Genomic DNA, 14,170 nt, shown 5'->3' with positions numbered 1-14,170 from the left:
ATAACTTTTACAAATATTTGGAATAGAATTAAAAAATATATTTTACCACAAAATTGGTAAGTCTGAAGCCTTGCAATCCTGTCCGGCCACTGGCAGAGCTCACCTGTCCGATGCTTGGAGCGGTCGGGCAGTTAAAATAAGATAAGAAAAAGATAATTAGATAATTAACCTAATTGTCATGGGAGGAGCTCATCCAGTCAACTCCAGTGCTCTGGTTTCGGGCCAAAATCTGTTCCAAATCCAATATATTATTACAGCATCAGCTGAGGGTGCCCTTGCGTGTGTGTGTGTTTCCGCAGGTGTCCAGTGAGATGAGCAGGTATTATGTGGCGGTTGACGTGGGCACTGCCAGTGTGCGAGCGGCTCTGGTCACTCCGGACGGTCAGGTCAAACACACAGCAGAGGAGCCCGTTGTCATCTGGGAGCCGCATGCGGAGCATTATGAGCAGTCGTCAGCTGATATCTGGAGCAAGTGCTGCCGGACAGTGAAGGTGAGGCGACTATCTGTCTGGCAGGGACTCTGTTGGTGTTGTGTTGGTCAAACGGGCTGTTTGCGTGTGTTTTCAGAGAGTGACTCAGGACATTGACGTGACGTGTGTCCGAGGGCTCGGGTTTGATGCTACCTGCTCACTGGTGGCTCTGGATCGGCACTTTCAGCCCGTGGCTGTCAATCACACAGGTGAGGTGCGTTTATCACTCGTCCCGAGAGCGGGATCCGGCACTCTGACCCAGTGTTACTTGCAGGCGTCCGGGAGAGGAACGTGGTTATGTGGATGGACCACCGGGCCGCAGAACAAGCCGCTCGGATCACAGACACCAAACACAGAGTGCTTCAGGGGGTCGGCGGGGTGATGTCGCCCGAAATGCAGCCGCCCAAACTACTGTGGCTCAAAGAGGTGAGGAGCGCTGGGATCCTGAGGAAGAGCAAGAGGACTATAAACACTTGTGTTTCAGACGCTTGTTTCTTCTTCTACGCTTAGAATCTGCAGGAAACCTGTTGGAAAGAAGCGGCACATTTCTTTGACCTTCCAGACTTTCTGTCCTGGAAAGCTACAGGGTCCTTATGCAGGTGAGATGCAGGATCCGCACAACTGTTTCATAGACGACATTCATTCTGTGATAAAACACCTTTAGGGCCATACTGCCCTACAAAGGCAAAATACCTTAACTTGCTAGAGTGTGGAACTGAGAAAAATGACTTTAAAGATTTTAAGTTGTCCCGCCAAATTAATTATAGGTAGGACACTGGAAATCTGGCAATTAGATGTTTAAGTAATGAAAATAATTTACAGTACATAAAAAAATCTTGAGCTCAAACTTGACTTTTGACCACTATTTTAAAGGTACTGTACTCTGCCTTTGTATTGTCAGCAAAAAGTGAGAAGTCATGCCAAGACAAAAGGCAGTAACTTCCACATGATCAATATTTGGTTGCTGATCACCATTAACAAAATCATTATAGTAACACCTGTATAAAATCTAGTGATCATGTCATTTATTTTGAATGATTTACAATTACTTATAGCCATCTTATTGTGCTTTGATTGCATTCTCGTGGCCCCATTAATATACTTTAGACATGACAAAATACCTCCATATTGGTAAAGAGTAGGCTATCTTTAATTCGCTAGTTGCATAACAACGGAAATAGAATCTCCGGTTTGTCTGTGGTGAGCTGGATCACTTCCGGTCACTGCTTCCGTCAATGGCACTCGCTTACTTAACCGACCGTTCAGCATAGTGTAAAAAAAAACACACGAGTCTTTTTGGTATTAAAACAGGTGTTGTACCGAATTCCGACTCGCGGACAAATCACACGCCCCTTCCCGTGCACGCGCCTCTCACATAAATACGCGCTGAAGCGAGTTTGAATGCACTTCCTTTGCCATATGCGTTTATCGATTGATTTTTCTCACAGCAAGCACCCAGATCCTGCATGAAAGCTTTGTCTACACTTACATAAATTAACAGAAAGTGAACTAGTGTGGATAAAAGATGCAAACAAACAAAAACGTATGGCAGATCGATTAAAACTATAAACTTCGACGGGTAAAGCTACCATAATAAAGCTACCAGCTGTCAAAACATAACTGTTAATTTCACATAATTTAACTGAACGTAACTTTTGTGTGTTAAACACGATGTGGTTCATAGGAAAATATGGTATCACTCTCCCCATTGCACAAGAATGTCATTAAAAATAATATTTAACCTTTTTCATGAAGATAGGCTTTAGTTCATAAAATACATGTCTGTATATTGTATATAATAGACTATAGCCTATATGAGGCAAATACCTGTTTTTATGTTTGTTTTGTTTTTGCTTAATTGCATCTTAAAAATAGAAATTATAATTATAATAATGTGATCATTGACTAAAGCTAAGGTTAAATAAAGCTAAGGATGTAAAGAAACCTTAGACATTTTTTTTTCCATTATAGTTATTTTCCGGCACATTAGGACCACAAAAAACATTATTTATTTCATTCATTCTTTCAATTTCACATCTTGCATCCTAGCAGGGAACGTTCTCAGAACTTTGGCTATAACATTCCCTACAAGTTTGGTTTAAACTTGTAAAGCCCTACGAGGGTACTGTTTTAAAGAAAACATTTGAATGTAATGTTTTAAGGATGTTTTAACTGCAACATTTTGAGGATGTTTTGGGAATGTTGTTGAGATCACAGATTATACAAGGTTCTTTTTGGGAACAAAAATAAAACTACCCGCTGAAAACATTAGAACAGAACAAAAAAAATTCTAGCTGGGATTGCTTATGGATATACAATTAAAATAGCTGGAGCAATTGTTTTGCGTTCAGGTGCCCTTAAAAACTGCTGCCATATTACAAAAAAATAAAGATTGAGTCCATGCATAATAATTTGTTTATGAACTAAAGCCTATCTTCATGAAAAAGGTTAAATATTATTATTTTTAATGACATTCTTGTGCAATGGGGAGAGTGATACCATATTTTCCTATGAACCACATCGTGTTTAACACACAAAAGTTACGTTCAGTTAAATTATGTGAAATTAACAGTTATGTTTTGACAGCTGGTAGCTTTATTATGGTAGCTTTACCCGTCGAAGTTTATAGTTTTAATCGATCTGCCATACGTTTTTGTTTGTTTGCATCTTTTATCCACACTAGTTCACTTTCTGTTAATTTATGTAAGCAGAGCTCATCATAAAAAAAAATCCCCACTGGCCCCCAGGGCCAGTAGATCAGAGTTTTGCTGGCCCCTTCTATATTTTTACTGGCCCTGAAAGAAATAGAATCAAAAGCACTTTTCCATTAAACTGTATTTATTGTATACATTAGGATTAATTTTTCTTGTCCCCTCACAATGACAGTAAATTAACTTTATAACAAGTTTAAAGCAGCTTGCCCTGTCAGATGCTCTGACAGATACTGTTTACATTATAACACATTACATGAGTGATGAGTTACATGGGCTATATTTTCACTTCAAAATGGCGAAATTAGACAAAAGTGTATTAGTTTGCCTGATTATTTTTGTCATACGTTTAACATTTATGACCAAAAAACTGTCAATGAAGAAAAAATGAAGAACGCGCTGAATCTGATTATAACAAGACTGAAGCGAACACAAATTTGTGTAGCTTACACTTAATCACACATTTTTAGGGGGGCTAGGCAAAAGTTTAGGGGGGAATTTGATTACACTATTTTTAGATAGCCCGTCGGCACTCGGCAGGCCGGTTATGCATTTTGGTCGGCTTTTGTTGTAAATTTCCGGCAAACGATACATGCCCTCATTGCCTTTCTCCACCCAGGTGTACTGCGTTTTCCATGACACTAGGAATTAGGACTGGGCGATATGGCCAAAAAATCATATCTCGGTATTTTTTGGTTAAATGGCGATATACGATATATATCTCGGTACTTTCTACGTTTTTCTATTTGGATAAAGAAAATCTGTATTTATTTAGAAAAAAATATTTCACATCCTGCTTAATGATATCCAAACAATGTTGATATTGAAGGATATGGAAACAAATATAGTGAATGTAATGTAGGCTATGCAATATATTACGTGCAAAAAGGTGGTTAAAATCACATTACATTCTAACATTACAATCTAAAAACAAAAATAATGCTAATTATAACTAATTATATTAGCCTGCATTTGATTACCCGTTATAATACTCACTTTCATAAAAATATAGGCCTATTTTTAGGTTTAAAATTACACATATGGCACATTTATTGTCTCCAACAACAAATATTTTAGCAAGATGTATATTTTAGTCAGAATTATTGCGCTACTCTTCTATTGTGCTCCTCTGTTAGGCGCGCGTGCTCGCGGCAGCGCTCGTTCACGGAAGCCTGAATTTAAGCGGAGATTCACTTGCAGAAGCTCGTCCTCTCCTGACAGTGAAATGGACATATTTGTTTGACTTTCTAACATTTACGGATGGAGAATATACCTGTAAAATGTAAGTTAAGCACTGAGGAAAGCACCACGTCTCAAACGCATTAAACAGCGCAAGTAGGCTATTTATCTGTCAGTCAGCAACAGTATCTGTCAGAGCATCTGACAGGGCAAGCTACTTTAAACTTGTTAACTATATCTTACCAGTTATTTTGAAGTGCTTAATATAAGCTTGTGTCATGTTTAGGACAAATTGTAGGCTACTACGTTTTTTCACTGCAGGAGCTCACACTGCGTACTCCGCTATTTTTCAGATGTGCTCGTATCAAACTACTGTATCGAGATAAACGGTATTGCCTCATTCCATATCGTTTAAAAAAAATCGATATATTGTACAAACTCGATTTACCGCCCAGCCCTATAGGAATGTCCTCTTTCTCGTATCAGCCTCGTAGTTCTTTGACATTTTAACACGTTATTATAACCTGAAGTAACATTGACACTCTTCGCGCCACTGTATATGACGTTTGCTGTTTGTTTTGCTGATGGCCATTCACTGGCCCGCGCGGGCCAGTGACTGGCCAATCAACTAGCCCGACATACTCTTTTACTGGCCCCGGGCCATCGGGCCATTGCTTATGTCGAGCCCTGATGTAAGTGTAGACAAAGCTTTCATGCAGGATCTGGGTGCTTGCTGTGAGAAAAATCAATCGATAAACGCATATGGCAAAGGAAGTGCATTCAAACTCGCTTCAGCGCGTATTTATGTGAGAGGCGCGTGCACGGGAAGGGGCGTGTGATTTGTCCGCGAGTCGGAATTCGGTACAACACCTGTTTTAATACCAAAAAGACTCGTGTGTTTTTTTTTACACTATGCTGAACGGTCGGTTAAGTAAGCGAGTGCCATTGACGGAAGCAGTGACCGGAAGTGATCCAGCTCACCACAGACAAACCGGAGATTCTATTTCCGTTGTTATGCAACTAGCGAATTGTACCGAGTGGCATAAGACTTGCTAAACATGCGTTCAAAATGATCACAATAAAACCATAGACTGTAAGAAATAAAACAGATCCTCGCGCATCATTGCGACTTCCCAACTCGTAAATACAAAATTCAGAGGAGGACTCGAACGCACCACTGTTTTGAAAACATTATCCATATAAATGGTGATTTACAGACAAAGCATAACGAAATAATTTACTGACGGTTTGCGATGCAGCTGCTGTCAGATCAAATACAGTCTTCATCTGTCAGCAAAGCTCTGTGCCTCGTTTACAACACAATCTGCAGTCAAATGCTCCGAACAAACATATGTTTGATATCTTGACCCCTTTAAAGCGAGACATAAAGAGAGTTATGTCAGTGATCCACACAGCATCTCTTGCTCTCCTGATGCAGGTCTCTCTGTACTCTGGTCTGTAAGTGGACGTATTCTCCGTCCGAAGGCTGGGACGACACCTTCTGGAGCGCCATCGGCCTGGAGGACCTGATGGAGAACAGCTACTGTAAAATCGGTGGGAGAGAGTAAAGCTCAGGTGTCTGTGTGTGTTCAGCCATTCGTGTTGACTGATCGTGTGTGTGTGTGTGTCCAGGTGAGCAGACGTGTTGTCCTGGGACTCCTGTAGGACAAGGACTGAGCGCAGAGGCGGCTGCAGATCTGGGCCTGAGACCGGGAACGGCTGTGGCTGCTTCACTCATAGACGCACACGCAGGAGGGTTAGGTATGATACGCCACGCCAGCTGAGTGCTAATGCAGTGCTCACTCAGCCAGGGCTCTTTGAAATGAAGAGAAAACTGTGTCATAATGAGCGCATTTACACTGCGTTAAACTTCTATTTGAGTGTTTGACCTTCGACAACCCGCTTCACTCCTAAATAGATCAGGTCTTTATATAAAATCTGCATAATGTGAGCGTAACTAGTTGATGTGCGTCTTGTTCACAGATGTTGATACTGTCAGCTGAACCTCAGAGAAACAGAGCTGTAAACTAGAGGTCGACCGATTCAAGAGTGCGCTGTCATTACACAGAGCGAGAGCGGCCTCTAGAGGACAAATAAATACTTTCACTGGCTGAGTTGTTTACATGAACACGTGAGGCTGCACGGAGAGAACGCTTCAGGGAGAGCGCTGACACTTCAGATGCGCATTTAAACATTGACAGCGAAACGGTATGAATACAGAACACTAAAGTACATATTGCCATATCATTATAAAGTAATTAATTTTTTGACTAGATGCTGCATTAGCAGAGAAATAACAGCAGTATGTTTGCCGTCGAGTCTGAGAGGACTAACATTAGTAGTGGCTATACCTCAAGCGGTTAAAACAATGTGACAAAAACACATGCAAACCTCACCCAAATGTTTAATGTCGCAATTTTATATCCAGCTGGTCACTTTTATGCATTCATTAGCTGGCGAGTATGCATATTTAAAGCTAGTGAAGTGATTGCTTTCTCAACATTGATATGTTCATGTAGCCGGCAGAAACATAACTTCAATTGAATGCGTTTCTGATTTGTTTCTTTTTTTTTTATCACTACAATACATTTGTTATTTTGATTAGATAATCATCACGTGTTCTAAAATAGAAGCAAATAAAGTGAGAGACTATACATATAATATAGGTCTGCATTTATGTAAATGTAATGCTCTGGCCTTTGCAGATATTTAAAATGATGGCCATCTTTAAGCTCTTTGGATTTACATGAAAGGTTAACACTTTACAATAAGATTACATTTTTAGGATTAACTAAGGTTAATAAATGTTGTAGAAGTATTATTCATTGTTAGTTTGTTAATTTCCACATTTACTAATACATTTTAAATTGAGTTTTAATTTTTATTTTATTTTATTTTATCTGTTATTACCTTAGTCAATGAACTAACATGAATGATCAAGGTACAATTGTATTGCTCAAATATTAATACATGCAGTAAAAACATATATTGCATAATGCATATAGTTCATGAAAGCTAGCTAATACATCCTTGTTAACAAAAATGGACTTGCAAAGTATTACCTATGAAATTTACACATGTTCTAGTTTATAGCTAAAGAAACACACATTTGACCTGTAATATTTTAATGTTTAAATTATTAATTTAGTTTTATTTAATTTTAATATATTCATATTTATATATTTATTTCATTTAGCACATTTTAGTTCAGCACTGTTTTACTTGGAGTGTTTGTTTTTAATCCAATATCCATTTTAAAAATTATCGGTTGAATAATCGGTTATCGGCATGTACGGTCAAACCTAAATATCGATATCAGTAAAATCCACAATCGGTCGACCTCTACTGTAAACAACATGGATAAGCAGGAACACTTTAATTTCCTCATAATATCCACTGCAGCATCAGCTCTTTTCTCTCAGTGTCGGAAATGCTTCGATCAAGGATTCAGTCTCTCTAAACCCCTTTCTAAAGATTTCACAGGCAAAACCAGGGTTGTTCATCCACTGGTCAGTTTTGAGCTCTATTTTGCTTCCATAGCATGTCTTCTTTCAGACTAGTGGAAAGAAAACAAGTTTATTTTATTGCACTTTATCTATTAGTGTCTGTAGATTTCAATCTTTAAAGGCGGCGAGTTTGAGTCTGAATTCTCCACTTCAGCAGCCAACATTTTACAGTTTTATTCATATCTATATGAAAGTTTTTTCATATATCATTCACCACATTTATGCAACATTTTTACATTTATACAACTGCTAAAAACATGATGAAAATGTATTTGTGTCTGTCTGTTGACAGTAGTTTCTGATTTATGGAGTGATAAAAGAAAAATCAATAATCCCCGCTGGAAAAAAACAGCAATATGTCAACAAAATAAACAAAAATTATGAATCTGGCTTTATCCAGTGTTCAGGTTTCTGGGCAGGAAATATATGAATAAGAGTGCATATTTAATCAGATAGTGACTCATTTGTATATTGCAATACAAAAACAATTGTGTTACTGTACTGTGATTAATCAGCTGGGTAAGTATCGTGAGATCTGTGAGTTTAAATTTATGTAGGAGTGTGTTATAGTGTCAGTAATATTTTGTTGTAGGGGTCATCGGGGCCGATGTGAGGGGACACCAGCTGCCCTGTGAAGAGCAACCGGTCACGTCCCGTATGGCTGTCATATGTGGGACGTCTTCATGTCACATGGCTGTGAGCTTCAGTTCCTGGACGTGTGTGTGTGTTCAGATAGTGTGACTGTTGATGTCAGCGTGTGTTTGTATCCCTCAGGTGAGCACACAGCCGCTGTTCGTCCCCGGGGTCTGGGGCCCGTATCTGTCCGCCATGCTGCCGGGACTGTGGCTTAATGAGGGAGGTCAGAGCGCCACGGGACGACTGGTGAGTCAATCACATCTATCTTTAATATGGAAGGAAATCCCAGAATGCACTGGACAAAATACATATAGATTTCATTCAATACTGAAAGCATAATTGCAAAACAAACCAGTCTAAGAGACCATTCACACAGAACGCATTTTTGTGGTTAAAAATGCAAGATGTAGCGCAGTGGAATGGAAAAATCACTCTGTGTGAACTGGCCCCTACCTCAAAATGTATTATATCACCTCTCAAAACAAGAAAAACAAATATATGTGAACAAAATGCACGTTTTGGGCTCTTGTGATCCACATACAGCTCCTGCTGCAGTATTTTAATCACTACAAACAGCGGGACATTAACATGAAAAACACTTCAAGCTCCTTAACATACCAAAACAGTGACATTAAAATATCAAATTCAGTATACAGCTTTGATGATGCAGATGAGCACAGAACGTTAACGCAATGCTAAAAGTTTAACTATTTTCTTTATTTTGGTTTCCTTTCGAAACGTTTACTCGTATTGCGTCTTTGCTCGTAGCTATGGGGGAAAACTTCTTTTTCCTTTTATTTAATAACGCAGTGCTACTGCACAGCCATAATATTGCGGAGATGCACGCACGCTATTGGCTAGGCAAGTGGGAACTGCACAAACCTATGGCCAACTAGCATGTCTGCGCGAGCCAATCGAGGGGGCCGTCCCGCCGAACTGAGCGCAGAGCCCGCCAAAGAGGGCGGGGCATCTGCCTATACAGCAGCTCATTTCGCCATAGTAGCTGATCTCATCTTTTCCCCTGCGTTCATACGGCGAGCACATTTCAAAAGAGCTTTTTTTTTAAAAGAGCAAATTTGCGACTTTGTTGCAAATGTCACACCACAAGTTGGGTACATGCAGTGCTCCTCTGCATCCCGCCGACCTTCACCGTGTCTGTTAGGATGTACCAACGGCCAGAGGTATAAATGACGTGACAAGGGCAGAAAAACACAGTCCAGAGTGGTTTTAATTCCAAAAGGTGCAAAAATATCAATATCCAATAGGAATAGGGAAATAATAGAAAAAACAGATTATCAAAAATTATAATACTAAAGAAAATAAATCAAAATTGTTTACAATACACGGATGTAAGTTGGCTATGCCAATGTACAGGCCCACAAATACAAACGAGATTCAACCTCTCCACACCAACCTTCTCCCCCATGAGGTCAGAATCAGATGGAGTAATCTTCCATGAGCACATACTAGTTTAAATATGGCTACTTTCCTTGTGTACTGGTTTGGCAAGTGAGGGTGTACCAGAAGGTATGTATAGCTGTTTGAAATGCATGAAGTTAACTTGGTAACTGAATGAAATGAAATAAACCCCAAAATGGCTACAAACATACAACCACAAAAAGAATTGTGTATTTTGCCGGCATTTAGTTTGTGTGTATGTGTAATGGTGGAAACAGTTTGTTGTGTGCACATACCCATAATCAATCCCTTCAAAATAAAAGTCTTGGGTCACAGTCAGTCTGTGACATTTCCCCCTCCTTCTCCAGACACCTCTTGAGGTGTCCTTGAGAGAAAGTCAGCTGTGCAATTTTGAGTCCCAGTCCTGTAAAGCACTTCAAAATCAAAAGGCTGAATGGCCAGGAACCACCTTGTGATTCGGGCATTGGTGTCTCTCATCTGTCCTAACCAGGCCAGAGCCCGATGATCAGTCTCTAACCGGAACTTACGTCCAAGTAAGTAATAGCGCAGAGAGTCCAAAGCCCACTTAACAGCAAGACACTCCTTCTCGACTGTTGAGTACTTTGTTTCCCGATCAAGGAGCTTCCGACTGATATAGGCCACAGGCTTAAGTTGTCCTTGTGCATCTTGTAATAGTACAGCACCAATGCCCTGGTCAGAAGCATCAGTCTGTACCGTAAAAAGTTGTTCAAAGTCAGGACTCTGGAGCACTGGTGCTTTGCATAACGAGTCCTTCAAGTCCTGGAAGGCTCTTTCGCAGTCCGTTGTCCAGTCCACCTTGTTGGGCTGGCTCTTTTTAGTCAAGTCAGTCAGGGCAAGTGCCCGGGCTGAGAAGTTCGGTATGAAGCGTCGGTACCAGCCTATTAGCCCCAAGAAAGACCGCACTTGTTTCTTTGTGTTCGGTCTTTCTGCATTCTTAATGGCCTCAACCTTCCCGACTTGCGGCCTGACCACCCCGTGTCCCAGCACAAACCCCAAGTACTGAGTTTCCATCTTGGCCAGTGCACATTTGTCAGGGCGAATTGTCAGTCCAGCAGCCTTAATCCGATTTAACACCTCCTTAAGATGCCCCAGGTGTCCCTCCCAACTCTGGCTGAAGATGATGATATCATCAAGGTAAGCTGCAGCAAATGACTCTGTCCCACAGAGAATATGGTTCATCATTCTTTGGAACGTAGCTGGAGCCCCATGAAGTCCAAAAGGAAGAACCTGGAACTGATAATGCCCAAAGGGAGTCTTAAAAGCAGTAAGCTCCTTGCATTCCGGTTTCAGAGGAACTTGCCAATACCCCTTGCAGAGGTCTAATGTGCTGAGGTATTTAGCTCTTCCCAGTCGCTCCACCAGCTCATCCACCCTTGGCATGGGGTAAGGATCGAACTTACTGACGCTGTTCAGTTTGCGAAAGTCCAGACAAAACCGAAGAGAGCCATCCTTTTTGGGAACCAAAACAATAGGACTGCTCCACTCGCTAGTGGATGGCTCTATCACTCCCAGTTCCTGCATGGTGTTTAGCTCCTGCTTCATTACTGACAGTAGTCGTTCTGGTACACGGTAGACTGGCTGGCGAATGGGTTTGGGATCTTTTAGGACGATGGAGTGAGAGACTAGGTCTGTCCTACCGGGTGTATCCATGAAGAGCTGATCAGGCAAGCACTCTGACAGTTGCTGTCCTTGCTCCTCGCTCAGATGTTCTAGGCTCAGTTCACTATTGCCTTGCCGACCAGGGATATACTGCTCTTCGACCTCCTCCTCCTCCTCCACTGCTTTCACAAACAGGGCGTTGTCAACCACTGAGTCTGTCGCACCCCGCACAGGCTCTGCTGACTGTGCCCGCGGATGCCATTTCTTAAGCATGTTGATGTGGAAGATTTGAAGTGGTTGGTTCCTTGAGGGAATTTCAATTTCATAAGTCACTGGACCTACTTTCCGCTTGACTTCATAGGGGCCCTGCCACTTTGCCACCAGCTTATTCTCTGATGTGGGTAACAGTAACAGGACCTCCTCACCAGGTTGAAAGCTGCGTGTTCGTGCTGCCTTGTCATACCATGCTTTCTGCTGGGCTTGGGACTGTAGAAGATTCTTTTGAGCAAAAGCAGTGGTCTTTTGCAGTTGTTCTCTCATCTTGAGGATGTGGTTGAGGATGTTTTGCTTACTGGGCCTGTCTATGTCTTCCCAGCTCTCTTTCAGCACATCCAAGGGTCCTCTAACAGGGTGGGCATAAAGGAGCTCAAAAGGTGAAAATCCTGTTGAGGCCTGTGGTACCTCTCGGTAGGCAAACAAGAGGAAAGGCAGCCACTTATCCCAGTCCTTGCCTGTTTCAGAGACAAATTTCTTGAGCATTGCCTTCAGGGTTTGGTTAAACCTTTCAACTAAACCATCAGTCTGTGGGTGGTAAGGGGTGGTTCGTACTCTCTTAATCCCTAACAGCTGATATACTTGTTGTAATGTGCGGCTCATAAAGTTGGGACCTTGGTCTGTGAGGACTTCCCGAGGTATGCCTACTTGTGAGAAGAATTTTATGAGTGCTGTGGATATTTGCTTAGCAGTAACTTCTCTAAGTGGGAATGCCTCAGGGTACCTCGTTGCATAGTCACAAATGACTAAAATGAACCTATTCCCTGTCTGGCTTCTCTCTAAAGGGCCAACAATATCCACTCCAATTCTCTTAAAGGGCGTGTCAACAACGGGTAATGGTATAAGCGGAACATGAGCAGGTGTGCGACCAACAATGAGTTGACATTCAGGGCATGTTTTGCAATACTCTTTAACATCACTGTACATTCTTGGCCAATAAAACCTCTTAGAGATCCGCATGAATGTCTTCATAAACCCCAAATGGCCTGCCCAGGGGATTGAGTGTCCTATTGCTAACACCTCCCTCCTCTGTGTCTTGGGCACAACCAGCTGTGTTCCCTCCTCCTTACTCTCTCTGTACAGGAGTCCGTTTTCCAACACATAGGTCTCATCTGACAAAGTGGTAACCCCTCCCTTCTCGCTAACATGCTTAAAACAATCAGCTAAGGTGGGATCTTCTTGTTGGAGCTGTGCTAGATTGTTATGAATGACAATATCTGTCTCACACAGTTCAGGTTCCTCTGTCTGTATTCTAGCCGTTTCTGAGGTCTCCATTAACTTTTCTACCCATTCTCTACGCTGCTGCATTCTAGCTTCCTCAGTAGGTCTGGGTTCTCCTAACACCTCCTCTGAGCAAAAAGGCATCATCTGCAGAACTTTAACCGTTTCTGATGGTGGGGTAGACTGTACTTTCTGCTTGGCCTGAGCCCTTGTCACTACACCACACCATGCTGTTCCCTGCACCAATTCGGCCAAAACCGGAAAATCTGTGCCTAACAGAACAGGATATGGCAGATTCTGGGCTACTCCAACTTTCATCAGGTATGGCTGGTTGTGCACCTCAATATAGACTTCAGCTGTAGGCAACTCACTGTTATCACCATGCACACAACAAACAGTCACAGTTTCTTCCTCACTCCAGCTATCTCTGGGTATATATCTGGCTTGTATCAAAGTACGAGCACATCCTGTATCAACCAAAGCTGAAAGTGGTTTGCCATTCAACAAAACTGTGATAACTGGCTCTGTGTCATGTGTGGGAAATAATGTCTGCACTGGCCTTGGAACATAACAAAGACTAGTTGTGTTGGACTTTTTCAATGGACAGTCTGGCCTAGTATGTCCTGGCTCTCCACAATTAAAACACACAACTTGTTGCTGAACTGTGAGTTGTGATGTGGAAACAGGTGATGTGGGTTTAGGGTGGGTAGACTTCAGAATCTTAACACGGCTTTGAGAGGTTGAACTCACCCCAGACCCCTCAGACTTACCCTTAGAATATGGTAGTATGCCTGCATAACAGAAGTTTCCAGGGCCCCTCCTTGCAGCAATGTAGGTCTCTACTAGGATAGCAGCTTCGGCAGCAGTGGCTGGATTATGTTCCCTGACCCAAGTCCTTACATCTGGGTACAACACCCGCAGATATTGTTCAAGCACGATAACCTCCATAAGGTGATCTTTGCTATTTTGGCTGAATTGGACCCACTTGCAGAATAAGTCCTTAAGCCGTGTGTAGAGTTCTCGTGGTGACTCATCTGTCGGGGTGCTCAGAGCACGGAACCTCATCCGATATGTCTCAGGACTGATCTCATACTTCCTCAGTATAGCTTCTTTAAGCTGGTCATAGTCCTGGGTT

General features: G+C 41.8%; 1 protein-coding gene across 1 annotated transcript in view; it reads left to right on the top strand.

Annotated features, from left to right (window-relative positions):
* Positions 1–285: 285 nt before the first annotated feature.
* Positions 286–14,170, top strand: part of fggy (FGGY carbohydrate kinase domain containing) — a 30,800-nt gene continuing 16,915 nt past the window's right edge. The window contains exons 1-8 of the mRNA XM_056264673.1: positions 286–491; positions 568–679; positions 745–896; positions 981–1,069; positions 5,799–5,914; positions 5,993–6,121; positions 8,459–8,562; positions 8,641–8,748. Coding sequence (XP_056120648.1) covers positions 312–491; positions 568–679; positions 745–896; positions 981–1,069; positions 5,799–5,914; positions 5,993–6,121; positions 8,459–8,562; positions 8,641–8,748 — 990 coding nt within the window. The 5' untranslated portion in view covers positions 286–311. The remainder of the gene's footprint in view (positions 492–567; positions 680–744; positions 897–980; positions 1,070–5,798; positions 5,915–5,992; positions 6,122–8,458; positions 8,563–8,640; positions 8,749–14,170) is intronic.

Source organism: Rhinichthys klamathensis, unplaced genomic scaffold, assembly GCF_029890125.1.
Source record: "Rhinichthys klamathensis goyatoka isolate OS25496 unplaced genomic scaffold, OSU_Roscu_1.1 h1tg000223l_1, whole genome shotgun sequence".
NCBI lineage: Eukaryota > Metazoa > Chordata > Actinopteri > Cypriniformes > Leuciscidae > Rhinichthys > Rhinichthys klamathensis.
Note: the sequence above shows the minus strand (reverse complement) of the source record. Positions and strands in the feature narration are given on the sequence as shown.